At 53.3% G+C, this 17,776-nt stretch overlaps 2 protein-coding genes across 7 annotated transcripts; both read left to right on the top strand.

Annotated features, from left to right (window-relative positions):
• Positions 1 to 1,577: 1,577 nt before the first annotated feature.
• On the top strand, positions 1,578 to 13,033 carry FANCE (FA complementation group E). 6 transcript variants are annotated; one of them, XM_014846384.3, is made up of 10 exons: positions 1,579 to 2,041; positions 4,433 to 5,066; positions 5,653 to 5,697; positions 5,990 to 6,058; positions 6,352 to 6,495; positions 6,920 to 7,043; positions 7,268 to 7,346; positions 8,722 to 8,788; positions 9,882 to 10,007; positions 11,541 to 12,114. In XM_014846384.3, exons 1-10 carry the CDS (start codon positions 1,794 to 1,796, stop codon positions 11,640 to 11,642), a joined length of 1,638 nt encoding a protein of 545 aa, XP_014701870.2. In that variant the 5' UTR covers positions 1,579 to 1,793; the 3' UTR covers positions 11,643 to 12,114. The 6 variants fall into 6 exon arrangements, 5 of the variants coding, with proteins under 5 accessions (XP_044632462.1, XP_014701870.2, XP_044632457.1 ...); XR_006531870.2 differs by lacking the exon at positions 7,268 to 7,346; XM_044776522.2 differs by lacking the exon at positions 5,990 to 6,058 and having other exon boundaries at positions 11,541 to 13,033.
• A 2,106-nt stretch (positions 13,034 to 15,139) lies between these two features.
• On the top strand, positions 15,140 to 17,669 carry RPL10A (ribosomal protein L10a). The gene is made up of 6 exons (XM_014846248.3): positions 15,140 to 15,474; positions 15,750 to 15,824; positions 15,910 to 15,990; positions 16,232 to 16,380; positions 17,014 to 17,186; positions 17,468 to 17,669. Exons 1-6 carry the CDS (start codon positions 15,470 to 15,472, stop codon positions 17,636 to 17,638), a joined length of 654 nt encoding a protein of 217 aa, XP_014701734.1. The 5' UTR covers positions 15,140 to 15,469; the 3' UTR covers positions 17,639 to 17,669.
• The last annotated feature ends 107 nt before the right edge of the window (positions 17,670 to 17,776 follow it).

Genomic DNA, 17,776 nt, shown 5'->3' with positions numbered 1-17,776 from the left:
TGAGGATAGGCAGGGCACTGAAGGCTGTCTAGCATTCTCGGCCCTGCCCGTTACTTGTCAGGGCCTCCCAAGCCCCCCCCCCCCCCTCCCGCTCCCAATGCCAACACTTGGTCATTTGAACACAAAAAACATCCATGAATTTGGAATTGCTAACCTGAGATAGAGGTGCCGGGCAGAAACTTCTTTCCTGTTATTTTGGCCTTTGCAAAGCAGGCACTATCTAAGAAACACTCCTTAGTCTTTCCCAACAGCTCCTTCGAAATCATTTTTGAGAAAATAAAGATTCTGGCTCCATGGAAATCAGAAGTAGCTTAAACAGCTCCTATGGCTTCCCGTACTGTTCAGGGTGACAGACAAAGCCCTCCCTATGGCCTCAAGGCCTCACAAGAGGCCCAGGTACCTCTGATCTCTCCTACTGCTCCCTGCTCCTCAGCAAGTGCATTCTGCTCCAGCCACGCTTCTGCCCAGGGCTTTTGCATTTGCTGTTCCCTCGGTCTGAAATGGTCTCTTCACACACCTCGACCGGCCTTGTGCCCTCATTTCCTTCAGGTTCATCTTGCTTGAACACCTATTTAAAATTGCGTCACTCTATCTCCCTTCCCTGCTAAGTTCTTCTTGAAAGCACTCATCATAATCAAACCTTCTATAGTCTGCTTATACAGTTGTCTGTCTCCCCAGTTGAGTGTCAGCAACAATGTCCCCTGTTGTTTCCCCATATTCCCAGCCCTAGGTGCTCAGTATAGATTTCTTGAAGGAATGGATATGTTTGTGGCAGCAGAGCTGGGAGGATGGGTTTTACAAGCTGGCACCCAAAGTAGGATTTACGAGGTGCTGTGGGGCTCTTTTCCCCTCTCCCTTTATTCCTATCCTCTGCAGGGATCCCTCGCTTTGCTGGAAGACTGCCTCCTCCGGCAGATTTCCTTAAGCTGAAACCCTGGGAGGTGGAGCCACCCCTGGCCCCTTATAAGCAACCAGAGCAAGGCTGCTGCTTGGCCTTTGGGAAGGAAGCTCACAGCAAGGTCTTTGGCAGATAGATGGCAGTAGGTTTTACTGAGACCTCATTCTCAGGGATATTTGTCCATCAAATATTTCTGGAGAAGACTGAAACCCATATGATGGCAGTTGATGGCCTGTGGAAGAGGTGACGTGAAGGTAAGGTGGTAAATTGAGATCAAATCCTATCGCATAGCCCGTGATCTACACGAAACATGGGAGTCAGCTAAAACTAAATGATGCTTGGATCCCGAAGTATAACAGGATCGCTGACACTCATTCTGCATCCCTAGGTCCCCACTTCAGGGAGCAGAGCAGGAGTGAAGAAGGTTCGGGTCCGCAGCCCAGGATGCGCCCCCCCATCAAGCCCCGCCCACGCGCTATCTGGAGCACGTCCACGCCCACAAACTCACTCCTCCGTTGTGCCCCCGCCCCCAATCTGGCCCCGCCCCGTCCACAGAGACACTCAGGGCCCTCGCCCCGCCCCCTACTCCGTTCCTCCCACCCTCTGGCGGGAACCATCCCTGGCCACGCCCCTTCCAGCCGCCCTCGCGCCCCGCCTCGAGTCCGGCCCCGCCCCCGGCCGCCACGCCCTCTTTCTTCCTGTCCGAGCGCGCGCGATCCTCGCGGGCTCCCGGAGTTCCGGGCGCCAGGAGGGAATGTGGCGGCCGCGGGACGGGGCCCACTGCCGCACCGGGGCCGGCCTTGGAGTTCTCCCGCGTTTCCCCAGGCCTCAGAGCTGAGACCTGAAACCAGAGCGCGGGGCGGCGCGGGGCGGCGCGGGCCCCGGGACCCCCGGCATGGCGGCCCCGGAGACGGCGGGCGCTGCGGCGGAGGGCGCGGAGGCGGCGCCCTGGGCGCACCTGGAGGCCCCGGTGCGCTTCCTGCTGCAGGCGCTGCAAGCGGGGCCTGACGGCGCGCGGCGCGGCCTGGGTGTGCTGCGGACGCTGGGCGGCCGGGCCCGGGAGCCCTTCGACTGGGGCCGCGTCCTCGAGGCGCTGTGCCGGGAGGAGCCCGTCGTCGAGGGCCCGGACTGTCGCCTGCAGCTGTAAGTCGTCGGTCGCGGCGGGCGTGGCGCGGGGCGCCGCCCTGCATCCTCCATGCTCGCGGCCGGCGGGGGCTGGCGCCACCCCCGTTTCTAGATGCGGAGACCCAGGCCTGCGAGGTTAATTAACTCCCCCCGGCGAGGGAGTCTCGGGCGCACACCCCTGAGGAGGGGCGTCCAGCAGGCCTTCACTGAGCACCTGCTGTGTGCCGCCCAGTGCCATCCCTCGACGGGGGGCGCACGCCTTCGGCGGGGTGTAAGTGAGTAATTAGAAGTCAGAGGACGCAAGTCGATTTTGATCGTGTGCTTCCATCTCTAGAAAAAATAGAACTCCTGCCTCCAGTATCAGTATACTTACGTATAAGCGTACGCGTGCTGAAATAGGTTACAAAGTGTACAAAAATAGAAATTTAAAACGCGATAAATAATCGTCTGATCGTGGTGGCCTTATCAGTTTTTTTAAAGCATCATACGAATTTTAGGGCAAGATCACTTCTTTCAGAATGGTGTTTTTGGGACCGGCCCCGTGGCCGAGTGGTTAAGTTTGCGCGCTCCGCTACAGACGGCCCAGGGTTTTGCTGGTTCGGATCCTGGGCGCGGACATGGCACCGCTCATCAAGCCATGCTGAGGTGAAGCCATGCTGAGGTGGCGTCCCACATGCCACAACTAAAAGTACACAACTATGTACTGGGGGGCTTTGGGGAGAAAAAGCAGGAAAAAGAAAAAGATTTGCAACAGTCGTTAGCTCAGGTGCTGATCTTAAAGAATGGTGTTCTTGGTAATTTCTAGTCTTTTGGGTGACTGAACTCTTTTTTTTTTTTTTTTTTTTTGCCTCTTTATGTGGCTGACAGAGAATTCCTACTAGGAGCAGAAGTGTCAGCCCTGCCATTTTCTTGTTATTTGGTGTGCTTCCGTCATGGGCATGCAGTTTCTTTTCAGGCATCCTTATAAGCCTTGTGTCCATTTTGTGAGTGTTCTGTTTATTAAAAAAAAGATAATAGAGTATCCATAAATCCACTTAACTATCATAATTAACTGGAATATACAGAAAGTAAAAAAAAAGTGAGTGAGATGCTGCCTTCAGCCTCTAGGGAACTGAAGTGCAGTCCCTCTGCTCTTCTAGGATCCCCGTCCCTCAGAATGAGACTGGGGACTGGAATAGGGAGGGCCAATCCATATGTTAAATATTTGTAATACTTAATTTCTTATATGTTAGATAAGAAGAAGTAGAAGTTCTGATATTTTCTTCCCACACTCCACTTTGAATTTCTTTCAAGAGAAGGGTCAGGAAAACTTTCTGAAACCCCACACTGGAGGCTATAGAAATGCTTGTCCAGCTGTCTGGCTTTTTCTGGACAGAGTAAGGGGAGGGAGAGTTAATCTGAGGTCCCGGGATAGAACAGTACTTCAGTATAATTGGCTTCTTTTGTAACCCTATGTATTTTATTTTATGCATTTAACACTTATTCTGATATGGGGATCCGTGCACAAAAAAAGAGTTCAAAACCCTTGGAGTAGGGTCTTCCTGACCTCTCTACTCCCAAATATCCTCCACTGCAAATTGACCGTCTGTTTGACTTTTACTCTAGTTTTCTCTCTCACTTAGTGTTTGTTTTCCACAAGGAAATAAAAGTCACATTTTTTCTCTCACACATCCCAAGTGCCTCTGTGTGCGATGATGACCAGCCCTGCAAATTTGTGTATAGAGAGGAGCAGAGGTGTGATGAGTGGTGGGCCAGGGCACCCATGACGTGCTTGCCACGCCACCAAGCCTCAGGTCGCACAGCATCTGGATTTGTGCCTTTGCAACATTACAGACGGCTACATTGCTCTGTCCACAGCAGCCCTTGCTGATCTCTGGACACTTATTTTCAGTTAGTTAATTCTTTCAATAAATGTGCACCATGTGCTTGCTATGGGCTGGTGCTGTGCTGGGTGCTGGGTGCTGGGACACAGAGGAAGCAGACACTGCCTCTGCCTCAGGAACTCAGCTGGACAGATGAAACACTGTGTGTTCCAGGGGTTGCCAAGGGGAGCACAGGGCCACAGACTAAGCATTGCACAGCATCCTGGAGTATTATTTTTACGTAAGGTTTGGGAAAGGACTTTTTTTCTTTTTTACATAAAACAACCATGGATCTATTATAGAGTAGGTTCCAACATGACTTTTTGAGCTGAAATCGGAGATGTCAAAGAGCAGGGCCTAGCGTAGAAGAGATGTTCAGTGTGCACTTGTTGAATGCCTCTCATGCTCTTCATTCACACTGACTCGCAGGTGCTGCCTCCCAGCCCCCTGTCTGTCCATTGGCTTCTAGCCTCTAGCTCTCCCCATTCTGCCCTGTGCTCCTTTCAGCAAGATGCTCTTACCTGCTTGCCCTCCCTCTGTTACCCAGGAAACCGCTGCTGCTGCGATTGCCCCCGTTATGCCGGAGAAACCTGATGTCCTTGCTGACGGCTGTTCGGCCGGTGCTGCCTGAAAGCAGGCTCCTCCCTGTGCTGCAGATTGCACAGCAGGACTCGAGCCCTGACCCTGACGTCTGGCTCCGGGCCCTGGCGGAATTGCTGCGAAGGGATCTGGGTGGTGGAGTCTCCACGGAGGGAGCGTCCCCACTGTCCACAAGGTGCCAGAGACAGCTCCGAGGCCTGTGTCGGCGGCTGGGCCAGGGGGGCAGGAGGTTGAAGTTGTCCCAGGTTCCAGACCCTGAAGAGGAAGAAAAGGAGGAGGAGGACAAGGGCTCCCAGCAGCCCGGGAAACGCAGAAAGGAGCCAGAGGAGGAACCTGCCAGTCCTGAGGGAGAGAGTGCCCCCAAAAGGTTCCGGCGTTTGGACAGGGAAGACGGGGAAGAAGAAGAAAGCCAGGAGGAGGAGAGACCTGAACATGAAGCTTTGGAATTCCTGGCAGCTGGAGAAGGCACATCACCCATTGAGGACCAGCCTGTTGCAGGGGCTGAGCCCAATGAGGCTGGTCAGAGTCTGGAGGATGCTAAGGGCCTGGCTGAGAGTTTGGAGTTGCCCAGAGCTATCCAGGTACTAGGGAGAAGAGGCTGGGTTTAGAGCCATCCTTCAGGAGGGGGTGTTTATCCAGGGAAAAAGCCATCTGGGACCCTATTTCCCAATTGGAACGACTGTAGTCCATGGAGCAAGGGGAAGGAGGGTGGGGTTGAGGGAATGTAGTCTGCCCCCCACTCTGAGGAGGGGGTGGGGAAATGAGTTATCGATGTGGGAAACCCTTGGCCTGGCAAATCTATACTGGGAGGTTAAAGGGTGCCAGGAAGAGGAGAGGCTCCGGAACCACCCCTGCCACCCCATCCTATTGGAGTGGGGCGAATCATGCCAGCGGTCAGCCGGCCCTCCCAGCCCAAAGCCTGGGTCTATCCCTGTTCGGGTGGATGCAGAGAAGGCAAGTTGAGGCAGCTGGATTTACATGGCATTGTCTAGTTTGAGTTCTTAAGCACCTTTCAAGGTTTAGGCTTTGTGTTTTTGGCTCTCTTGAATCATCTTTGCCCACCAGCTCCCACTGACCTGGGGCCTTCTCAGGAGAGGGAGCCGGGGCTGAGTTTGGGGCCACGCTGCCCTGGGAGGGACTTGGCAGTGACTGGGCTCTCCTCTGCAGGACCAGGTTCCCAGGCTGCAGCATCTGCTCAAGACCTTCGGGGAGGTGACTGGCGCTGCCCTGTTCCCTGGAGCCCTTCTTCCGCCTTCTGCCTGGACCTCAGCCGTGCCCAGGGAGCCCCAGTGGCGCGAGGCACAGGCGGTTTGGGAGGGGGGATTGGAGTGAAGGTCTGAGGACAGTCACTGCCGGGGTACAGATAGGTCATCTACCCCAGACGAGTGCCTCTCTGGTAGCACCTCCCAGGTCCTCAGCCACCCTCTCTGCCATTTTGAAGGGGTGGCCGCAATGACTTGTCCCCATGGCTCTGCCAGCCCTAACGTGGGATTTGCCTTCCCAGGGGTTGGAGGGGTTGGAGGGCACCCCCCCGGTCGAACTGCAGCTTCTTCACGAATGCAGTCCTGGCCAGGTGAGTCCCGAAAAACTGCCCGGCCCTGAGGATACAGGATGCATCTCTTCCCAGCCTTTTCCACTGATGTTTCCTGTTTCCCTGTCTCATGTGGGAATTTGGGAGGGGCTTTTGTTGGGTGTTCTAGTCTCAGAGGCAGGGGCCCGTTAGCCCTTGGTTCCTCCCCGTAGGTTGTCTCTCCCAGCCTCACCTTACCCTAGTGTCCTTGCCCTCCCCCTCCTGCTGCCTAGTTGGCTTGAGACAGCCCAGCAGAGACAGATGAGTGTCCCTGTGCCCGTCTTCCTCCCTGGCAGGTGGACCTGCTCTGTGCCCAGCTGCAGCTCCCCCAGCTCTCGGACACAGGTCTCCTGCAGCTCTGCACCTGGCTGCTGTCCCTGTCACCAGATCTTAGCCTCAGCAATGCTACTGTGCTGACCAGGAACCTCTTTCTTGGGCGAGTAGGTGCACTGGGATGCACTCAGAGCGCCAGGGTCCATGGGGGAGAGTCTGAGCCCTCAGAAGGGTGATACTTGGAGAGGAGGTTCCAGCCTCGTGGGCATCTGGCCTCTCCGGGCTGCCTGGGGCAAGGGGAGGGCATGGTCCCCCAGGCCATCTACCCACATGGTACATAACTGCTCCTTCTTGGGCCTCAGACCCTTCCATAAGCTGAAGGGATCTGGGACTCGGGATCAGGGATTTGGGAGCTGGGGCAGGGAGCTGTGTGTCTTTTCCACTGGGTGGGTCCATCTGAGTCCGAGATAAAAGAACTTTTTTTTTCTCTGAACATTTATCACCATCTGAAATACAGAATGTGTCTGATAAACATTTATTGAAGGTAAGAAGAAGTGAATGAATTAATTTCTTCCTCCCCATTGGCTGTAGGTTCTCTCCCTGACTTCCTCAGCCTCCCGCCTGCTCACGACTGCCCTGACCTCCTTCTGTGCCAAGTATACCTACCCTGTCTGCAGAGCCCTCGTTGGCCCTGTGCTCCAGGCCCCGGAAACAGGTAATTCTGGGACCAGCCCCAGGCCTGGTAGTTCTGCCTGCTCTTTTCCCAGTACGCTTCACCCCAGGGTGGCCCTGGCAGGATTTGGGTGCCCAATGAGTAAAGACACCTGTTGCTTCCCTGACAATGCCCCCTATAATGAGCCAGGCATTCTGTTCCCCACTAGTCCCATCCTCTCCTGCCATTTTCCCCTAGACTTCTCCTCTCTGCTGTCCCCTACCCAGGTCCAGCTCAAATAGAGTTACTGTGTTGCCTTATGAAGGATGAGGCCCTGGAGCCAGATGTGCAGGTTCTAATGCTGGGGTGAGTGTACGGTCTCCATGCCACCCCCTCCCACCTCCTTCCCCTGGCCACATCTGCTCCTGGCATTCTGGAGTGGGAGCCGCCTGGGCACCAGGACTTGCCCCAAAAGACAGGCAGTGGCACAGCTGACGCCTCTCTCACTGTTGCCTGACCCTGGCCTGCACCTCCCATCTGTGGGCCTGTGCAAGTTGCCGGCCCCTGCACCTTTCCAAGCCCATGGTTTCAGTCGTCAGCGCCAGGTGCCTTGGGGAATGCAGAGAGGGGGCTGGTGCTCCCTGCTCTTGAGTAGTTCACAGCGTAGTTGGCACATGGCACAGAGGTCGGGACCACTGGCTCTGGAGTCAGACAGACATGGTTTCAAATCTCAACCTTGCCTTTTATTTAAATGTGTAAGTTCAGACAGATTATTCCGTCTCTCTGAGTCTCCTTTTCCTCGTATGGAAAGTGGGGATAATAATTCACTCTAGAATTTTTCTAGATATTAAATGTGATAATGCTCAGCACATATCTGGCACCTAGTATGTGTTCAAAAATTATTATTAAATTGGTGTTAAATTTGGGTATTAAAATTGGGGAATCAAGATACAGACATGTAGAAACAATAAGTAGGTAAGACCCCATTGGACACTGACATGAAACGTAAAGTGCTAAGAATAAATGAGAAGAGGACAGTCTCAAAAATAGTATCAGCCGCCACTTACAGAGCACTTTCTCTGTGCTTTAGATTCGTTATCTCAGTCTTCATGCAACCCTGAGATAGGGGCTACTGGCACCTTAGAGATGGAAAAACTGAAGCTCAGAGAGGTTAAGGGATGTGGCTAAAGGTCACATTGCCAGACAATGAGAAAGCCTGGGATCCAACCCAAATCTGTGCACCCAAGAAGCCACACCGTTGCCATGTGACATGCTGCCTTTCCAAACAGTCTGAGGGCTGCCCAGTAGAAGGGCAAGCGCAGCTGGGGTGGACCTCACTGCGGTGGGCTCTGCAAGGAAGGCTTGCCTCCTCCGGGAAGCCTCATGTGTGTCGCCTCACTCCATCATCCTCCTCTTCCCTGGGTCACCCTCACTTTCGTACTCAGCATGCACTCTCCACTCCTCGTTATTTTTCAGGGGGTCTTTGTATATCTCACTGCCAAATCCTTCATTGTCAGCTCCCGGGGGTCTCGGGTTGTGGCCTTCCCAGCACTGAGCATGGGCTCTGCAGCAGTGGCTTCTGGGCAGCCACCAGCATCAGAGGGGCTCTGACTGCCTCCTCTGTTTGCTGGGGATCTTGGCTGTCCCCAGGACCTTGCACTGCCTGGCAAGGGTGGGAGCAGTAGCTACCCAGGCTTGGCTGGGAGACCTGGCTTTCCTCACCGGGGCCTGTGCTTTGCAGACAGATCCTGGAGCTGCCCTGGAAGGAGCACATGTCCTTGGTGTTGCAGTCGCTCCTGGAGCGGCAGGTGAGCAGGCTGCCTTGGGGAAGATGGACAAGGAAGTGCTGCAGTGTTTGCATGGGCGTGGCGCTCCTGGGTTTCCGGTCCCCTTGGAGATGGAGGAGAAGGCAGGAGAGCTGCCCTGTAGGAGGTGCCCTGTGAAGGGGAGAGTCCTGGGGCTTGAAAGGCTTGAAAGGGAGCAGGGGCCGCCTGCATGCTAGATCCCAGCCCCACCTCTTACTGCTTGTGTGGCCTTCAGGAGGGCTTTCTGATGTTTGTGTGTGAGTTTAATTTAAGTTTTGAATAGGTAATAGATTCATTATGTTCACCATTTTGAAAGCTCAAAAGGATATAGTGAGAAATACTCCCCAGCCTTGCAGATTCCCTCCTTGGGACTAGTCAGTGTTACTAGTTTCAGGGGACTCTCCCAGAGATGCTTTATATGTACAAGGACACGTGTTTAAACTTTGTTTTCCCTGGCTTTTTACATAGATGGCAACACACCAAGCTCAGTGCTCTGTCCTTTGCTCTTTTCACTTAACACTATATTTTGGCAGCTTTTCTGTATCAGTACCTAAAATTCTGCCTCATTTGTTTATAACTTAGGTAGTTGACCTAACCTCTTTATGCCTCAGTTTCCTCATCTAGAAAAGGGGAGCAATGATAGCACCTCCCGCGTAAGACCGGGGTGAGGTTTAAGTGGGATAATTGGCATAAAGTGCTCAGAACGGCACCTGATGCGTAATAAGTGCTTATTAAATTATGATTGTGAAGAGCTATTCTGCTGGCAATACCCCTTGGGACCCGTCACTCCTTTATGTCTTTCACCACTAAGCCAGGCTGGGGATCCTTGGCCTCCCCTTGGTCCTTGTCCGAGCCTTTGCAACAATAACCACCATTTTCTGAGACCTTTGTGCCAGGCTTTATGAGCGTTATCGCATTTAATCCTTTTCACAGTCTTCAGAGTTACATATTGTGAGCCCCATTTTACAGATGTGGAAACTGAGGCTTGCTTTGGTTAAGTGACCTGCCCAAGGTCACCTAGTTAGGCAGTGGTGGAATTGGGGATTGAATCCAGGTTCCTGTCCCATGCTGCTGTCTCATCTCCCAATGTGTGCAGGTGGAGATGACCCCGGAGAAGTTCAATGTGTTGATGGAGAACCTCTGTAAAGAGGGGCCAGCGGCCACCACATCCCTGGCCTATGCCAAGCTCGTGCTGACAGTATTGACCAAGTATCAGGCCAACGTGAGTGTTGATAGGGCCGCGAGGGCTGGTCCTGCTGCTCTGAGCCCGCCACGAGGGTGTGCAGATGTTTGCCAGGGAGGAAAGCCTGAGTGTTAGGCAGAGAAACTCCAAGGTCAAGCCCAGGACTGGGGAATGAGACTGCTTAGGAATTCAGCCAGCCAGCCAGCACCACTGTGGGCCGGATGCTGTATGGGGCCTGGAGAATCAACGGTGACCGTAGTGTAGTCTCTGTCCTTGAGTTGACTCTCTCCCCCACTGCCGGGCTAGCGAGAGGGGAGAGAGATGACAAGCAGATCATTGTAACATCCGGCAGGAGCCAGGTGAGAAACGTGCACAGGGCATTTGGCAGCAGAGGAAGAGGGCCGACTAAACCTTGTTTGTTGTTGGGAATTGGGACAGGCTTCCTGGCTCTTAAAGGGTGAGTGCTAGTCAGGGGGCGACACAGAGGGAAGGGCATCGCAGGCAAAGGAAACAGTGTAAGCAGCGAACCTCTGAGGGGGTCTGGGTAGTTCCTCGTAGCTGGGGCCTCACAACATGCGAGTGGGTGGTGGTAGGGGATGAGGTTAGGCTTAAAATACACGACCCCTGCATCTCAGGCACCGTTCTGAGCCCTTTACATATGTTAACTCACTAGTTTATTCCACGTGTTAGCCCTATGAGAAGATACCGTTATTAGCTCCATTTCATAGGTGAGGAAATTAAGACTCAGAGAGATTAAAGTAACTTGCTCGAGGTCACATTGCTAGGCCATGGGAGCATCTTACGGAGGGCCCTGTGGTTTATGGTGAGGACCTTGGACTTTATCTTGAAGGCCAGGTGTTCTTGGCTGTTGGCTCTTTACCCTTTTCTTGGCAGTCACAGGCCCATTTGATGATTTGATGAAAGTTATAGCTCTTCCCAGGAAAATGAAAAGGTGAACACACATCTTATGCCCAATTTCGGGAGGCTCCTGGATCCTCTGGAGACCCTCTGTAGAACCTGGAAGAAGGACCTCCGATGTGAGGCATCCCAGGGCCTTCACCTGGAGTGACTTGGTCAGATTTGCATTTTATAAAGAAGCTTCTGGCCTCTATAAGGAGTGGGGCTTGGAGAGTGAAGGTACAGGGCAGAGACTTTTCAGGAGGTGTAGCAACAAGTCAGGGAAGAAGTGTGGCCCAGAAGGAAGGTGGCAGCTGCAGTGGAGTGTCTCTGAACCTCAGTTTCCTCGTCTGTAAAATGGGAAGGTAATGAGGATTATATGGAGTCATACGTATGAAGTGCTGCCACGTAGTAAGCCCCCAGTAACTGTCACCTGTGATTAGCGTGGCTGACTTAGGAAGTTGTGCAGTTAGTATCTGACCCTGGGTCTGCTTGAATCCAAAGACCTTGCTCAACCATGGTGAAATAATGAGGTTCGACTGCTCAGGGAGTCATCTCCTTCCATCGCCCTTGTGTCCTGGATTCCTCTCTCCTCCCTAAACAGAGCCCAGGGGCAGAGGGGAGAGGGGAGGGATTCGCTGCTGGAGGCCTGACGTGATTCTTCCTTCTCCCCAGATCACTGAAACCCAGAGGCTGGGCCTGGCTGCAGCCCTCGAGCTCAACGCCACTTTCCTGAGGAAGTCCCTGCAGGCTGCCCTCAGACACCTGGCCCCCTGACCATCCACCAAGGGACTGCCTCCTGGAGCTTCCTCACCAGTTTTCTGAAGGACGCTTCTGCCCTCAGCACCTCCCCTTGACCCCTGGCCTGGGGGTAAAGGCTGAGCCTGCCATCCCAGGGATCCACGGCCTCCCTGCGCCAGGCTGCAGACAGGCCATGTTGGCCTCCCAGCCAGCAGGGAGGGTCCTGGGCTAAGGGGGCTGGATGAGGCCAGGGGCTGCTGACGCTGGGCTCACTCCTTGTCACTTCTACCTCAGGCTGCAGGGGCAGAAACTTTCCCATAGGCCTCAGTAGGGTCAAAGCAAATCCAGAGTGGACGAGTGATGCTCCAGGAGCCCTGGGGGACCCGTGTGCTCAGCACACTCTTGTGCTCAAGTGTATGTTATGATCCTCTATTCTTGTTTCGGACTTGAATAGTAGTTTATCAGTAGTATTTAATAAAAATCAGGAAGTTCAGTAGTCTTATTAGAAGCAGTGCCTGTCTTCTATTAACTCTGGGTATTTCTTGAAAAGCAACACGCACCACCACCACCCCTCCTCGCCCCACCCTGCTCAGTGACGAGGGGCATCTTTTTCCTGGTGAAGTGTTCTGTGAGGGGAAGTTGGTAGAGTTCTGAAGCTCGTTCTTTCACCTTCTGTGGGCCAGATGCTGTGTGATACCACTCAGCTGAGACCTATCAGAGCTGTCTGTTGGGTAGGCGAGGCGTGCACCGACCCCTGGGGATGGGTGTTGAAAGTGGGAGGGACTCAGTCTGGAGTAGGGGAAGGCTTTGGGGCAGATGACGTTTGAGGAGGGATCAGAGGCTCTCCTGGGGTTAGTGTGGGCAGAGAGGAGGATGGGCCTGTTGGACAGAGCAAAGGGTAGAAAGGATGTGTGATACTGCAGGCATGTCTGTTTTACATCTTTATATTCCCTTGGCACCTACCCAGGTGCCTCGCTCCTAGGAAACACTTAACAGGAACTGAGGGTTTTGCAGCTGTTCAGATTGTGGTGCGGCGACTGGTGCAAGATGGAGGTGGATGTGGCAGCAGGAGATGGTGGAGACGGTCCCTGGGAGCAGGCGAGGCTTGGAGAAGCTGGGAGGCAGCAGCACAGCCACAAAGTATGGTCTCAGGGCGGGGCTGACTGGTTTCCAAAACTCTCCTACTTGGTCGGATCTCTGGCTGTTCATTCTCTTGGATCTGGCGGTGGTTTTCTTTGTGTATCTTTTGCCCTGATTGGTTTGCCTGATACCTAAATTAAGATGTTGGCTCTGGAGTGGATTCTGAAAATGACTACAAGTTTCTTGAACAAAGAAGACAGAAGAATTTCAAAATCTCAGGAAGCTTCTTTTTATTTTACACATTCTGTCATTCATTTGGGGGACTATATTAAATGCGTGATGATCTCACCATTCATAGCTAAGTTCTTAAAACTAGACTCTCTGAGGGGCTGGCCCTGTGACCGAGTGGATAAGTCCATGTGCTCCCCTTCAGCGGCCCAGGGTTTCACCAGTTTGGATCCTGGGCGCGGACCTAGCACTGCTCATCAAGCCGTGCTGAGGCGGCGTCTCACATAGCAGAACTAGAAGGACCCACAACTAGAATATACAACTATGTACTGGGGGGCTTTGGCGAGGAAAAAAAGAACATTGGCAACAGACGTTAGCTCAGGTGCCAATAAAAAAAACTAGACTGTGATTCATGTTTGAAAACTTTTTCCAAACATTTAATGGCTTTACAGGGGCTGAACATAAAAGTACTTATACATAAAAGTTTAGTGTATGCATTAAGAAATACGGTAATGTCTTACTTTAACATTTTAAGGGTTGTCCAGGGTTTAGTATGATGCAAATAATATGGTGAAATAATAAGGTGAAATATTTAAAAATAAGTTACTTAAAAGCAAGGGAAGAATGTTAAAATAATTTCCATGTTTTAGCATAAAAATAAAATAATTTGAAGTTATGTTAATTTACATAATTTTGCAAATTAGAATTCTCTCTTTTCAAAGTACACTTACTTTAAAAACTGATGGAATTTTGTTGCTGCTGGCATGACTGTTGCCCAAACTGGGTGAATATTTTGAGAAAAGGAGTTAAAAGCTATACAGAAAATGCAGGCCCACAACGTATTGGCTGTAATTTTTAGATTCAGCGGGCCTCTGTTATGGTTGCCAAATTAATACCATCCTAGCGAGAGTATCTAACAGCCAGTATTGGAAAGCCGGCGTACATGTCCTCTTACTCAGATGCTTCCCCTCTCTTCCTTTTAAGCTCTTGAACTCCCTAAAATAGGACTGTATGTTTCAAACCTATTTCTTACTGTAGCTGCATTTAGAATGCTGTGGCGGGGGGCCAGCCGAGTGGCTGAGTGGTTGAGTTCTCTCGCGTGCTCTGCTTCGGCAGCCCAGGGTTTCACCGGGTTGGATCCTGGACACGGACATGGCACCGCTCATCAGGCCATGCTGAGGTGGCGTCCCACATGCCACAACTGGAAGGACCCACAACTACAATATACAACTATGTACTGGGGGGATTTGGGGAGAGAAAAAATGCTGTGGCCAAAATATGTTTATTTTTATAATGTCTGCAACTTAAATACTTCAGCAGAGTCAGCATATTTATTCATTCAACAAATCTTTGAGGACTTACTATAGGTCAGATACAGCAGTGAACAAAAAAGCCCTGGCCTTCATGGAGCTTACATTCTTGTTTTTTATCTAAATATGTTTGTGAACAAGAATTTACATTCTAGGAGTGCTCAGCTGGTATTTAATCAGCAAGGTCACACTCCCAAAGCACCTACTATAAGCCCTTCAGGAATTATTCCTATTATATAACATATTCCTTTATATAACATGTTAGAAATGGGCTCTCATCATTGAAACGGCTGACATTTGATACCTGTGAATTGCCTAAAGATTTGGGGGGTATTCCCCTCCCTTAGAAACAGGGCAGAGATCTGGCAAACTACATCCTTTCAGAATGGCCCTTAGGGTGAGAGTGAGAGCCAGGATGGATTTTGGAGGATTTTAACTGCCTCGTGGGGACCAAAAGATTAACAATTATGCCTTCAGGGGGTTGTTGCAGCTGCCTGAAGAGAACATTTCATGCAAAGGCTGAAGCATCTAGAGAAACACAGAACAGGGTTGTCATTGAGGATAACAAACAGATTGTATGAACTGTTTTTGCGCTGCTTGCTAACCATTTTGAATAGCCAAAAAAAACCACAACAGGTAGATGTCATTGAATCAAGTATCAGGTGAAAGTTCATTCCAGTACCTTCCCAGCTCTTCCCCACTGCAAGCTTTGAGGAGCCGGAAACAAAACTTTCTTGACCTTTTCCTTCTCACAACTTCCTCGGAAGCTGTGAGGCCCGGTTAGAACAAGATGATGAGGGACAGAGGTCAGGAGAAAAGCCTGCTTATGAGAACTGAAGCAGGTGCGGAGCGCCGGAGGAAGTGGGCAGAGATTGCGGGATTTGCATGCTCTCAGCTGTCATCAGAGTGCGGTACCCAGTACGTGTGACCACTGAAGCTCGACCCCTGGCCCCAGCCTCTTCCCTAAGGGCCTGGCAGCAGCTAGTGAAGATGGGGATATTCACAGGGTGCCGCGGGGCGCCTGGACTGTAGCATCTCAAGTGGTCCTCGCGTGGGTCATTCGCCGCGGCTCACAGCAGCGCCCTCCAGCGGCCGGAGATGGCGGCGCTCTCCTGGATTGAGGGACGCCGCTGAGCTCAGGGGAGAAACCACAGGAAGAAGGCATCTCTCGCGAGAACGAAGTCCCTATTTGAGCGCATGCGCAAATCCCATAGTCTCTTTCCGGTTGTTGCGGCGTGAGGCATCATGAGGTGAGCGGCGCATAGGATCCTATCGGTGGTCATCCTGGCTTCTGGGCGCCCCTCTGGGGACGGAGACCCTGCGGGCGGAATCCGGGTGGGGGGTCCTTACCCCTGCTTCGCTGCGGGGCATTTCTGGCCGGGCGCCGGCGTTCAAGTTCGCGCGCCGAGCCTGGCCGCCGTTGGAGTCCCTCTTCCCCGGGGTTCTTGGGCCCAGATCGCCCGGCGCGTGGGGTGGGGAGCCATGTCCCCGTGTCTGGAAGCCTCGTCTCGCTTCTCTCCCGCAGCAGCAAAGTCTCCCGCGACACCCTGTACGAGGCGGTGCGGGAAGTCCTGCACGGGAACCAGCGCAAGCGGCGGAAGTGAGCGCGGGCTGCCGCGGGGCGGGCGGCGGGGAGGGCGCGCCGCGGGCGGGCGGGCGGCCGGCTGACGCTGCCTGTCCCCAAGGTTTCTGGAGACGGTGGAGCTGCAGATCAGCCTGAAGAACTATGACCCCCAGAAGGACAAGCGCTTCTCGGGCACCGTCAGGTTGGCACCTCGGCCCCCTGCTCCCCGCGGGCGTGGCTGGACGGACCCCCACCCTGGGTCTTGAAACAAGAGGGGAGGCGTGGGGAGGCCTTGGCCGAGCCCGCCGGCTGGTCTGAGAGGCCAGACTAGCTGCCGGTGACCGGACGCGCTGGGTAAGGCTCCGCCGCGGTCCCAGACCCCGTCGCCTGCGCCCGCGCCCCGACCGCGCGTGACCGGCCCCGGCCCCGTCCCCCAAACGCAGGCTCAAGTCCACTCCGCGCCCCAAGTTCTCCGTGTGTGTCCTGGGGGACCAGCAGCACTGCGACGAGGCCAAGGCCGTGGACATCCCCCACATGGACATCGAGGCCCTGAAGAAGCTCAACAAGAACAAGAAGCTGGTCAAGAAGCTGGGTGAGCCGCGGCGGGGGGGCGGGGAGGAAGGGGCGTTTCTGCCACGTGGGTTTTAAAGTGACGGAAGGGCCGGAATCACGGGGGAGAGGCTGTGCTGCGGGTGGTGAATTTGACTGGTGGTGTATTTGACTGGTGGTGTTCAGCCTTGTAAGGGTTCTTCGCAGTTTGCTTTGAGGATTGGGTTTTAGAAGGGATGGGCCAGGCGGTGGTTCTTTCTAAACAGCTGAGAGCTCTTAAATTGACGGGTCTCGGGGCTGCCACGTTCTGGAGTGGAATTCTACCTAGAGCTCCCATTCTTTCTACTCTTGATGTCTGAGCACCAGGATGCACGTTGTCATGGAGGTAGAAAGTAGGAAGGAGGACCTTGAACCCAGGCAGGCTTAACCAGAGTGTGCCTTTCCCATCGCGAATTGTGTGGGTCAGCCTGGGCTTTGTGAACGTTGCTGCAGAAGTCCAGAGGATGGAGGTGATCGAACTGGAGCGAGGAGAGGACTAAACATAGACTGGTACCTAGCGGGGGTAGAGTGTGCTGGTTAGAGGCCTCGTCTGTGACGGGCTCGCAGAGCCCCTCCTGGAGGTCTGCCTGCAGGACTCAGATCCTAAAAGCATCCGATGGCTTCCTTCCTTTACCAGCCAAGAAGTACGATGCCTTTTTGGCTTCGGAGTCTCTGATCAAGCAGATCCCACGAATTCTGGGCCCAGGCCTGAATAAGGCTGGCAAGTTCCCCTCCTTGCTGACCCATAATGAGAACATGGTGGCCAAAGTTGATGAGGTCAAGTCCACGATCAAGTTCCAGATGAAGAAGGTAAAGAGGCCTGGCTGGTTGCTGGCTTGTGGTGGTGGCGGGGCCCTGAAGTTTATCCGTATTCTTCCCGTGGGAGCCCTGGTTTTCGAGTCTCTGGATACTTAGAGCACATGCTGGGCAGGATTGAGGTTTTCCAGATAGCACTGGTCTTTCTGGCTTGGGGCAAAAGCACCGCTGGTTAGGTCCCTGGAGGGGTGGGCCATGTGTTTGTGGATGGCGCCCATTCTCCTGACCCTGTTCTGTTTAGCCTCTAACCAGATTTGACCTTCCTCTCCCCAAAGGTGCTGTGTCTGGCCGTGGCTGTTGGCCACGTGAAGATGACAGATGACGAGCTTGTGTACAACATCCACTTAGCTGTCAATTTCCTGGTGTCATTGCTCAAGAAGAATTGGCAGAACGTCCGGGCTTTATACATCAAGAGCACCATGGGCAAGCCCCAGCGCCTGTACTAAAACTGAGCTTAATAAACTAGTGCCACCATTACCTGTCTGCCTGGGACTTGGCGGGGGCAGGGGAGGGGTGCTTTGTAACCTGGTGTTGCACCACAGCACTGTGCTGATGCCTGCCGCTTCTGGCACCTCAGCGATCAG

Source organism: Equus asinus, chromosome 8, assembly GCF_041296235.1.
Source record: "Equus asinus isolate D_3611 breed Donkey chromosome 8, EquAss-T2T_v2, whole genome shotgun sequence".
Taxonomy (NCBI): domain Eukaryota; kingdom Metazoa; phylum Chordata; class Mammalia; order Perissodactyla; family Equidae; genus Equus; species Equus asinus.
Note: the sequence above shows the minus strand (reverse complement) of the source record. Positions and strands in the feature narration are given on the sequence as shown.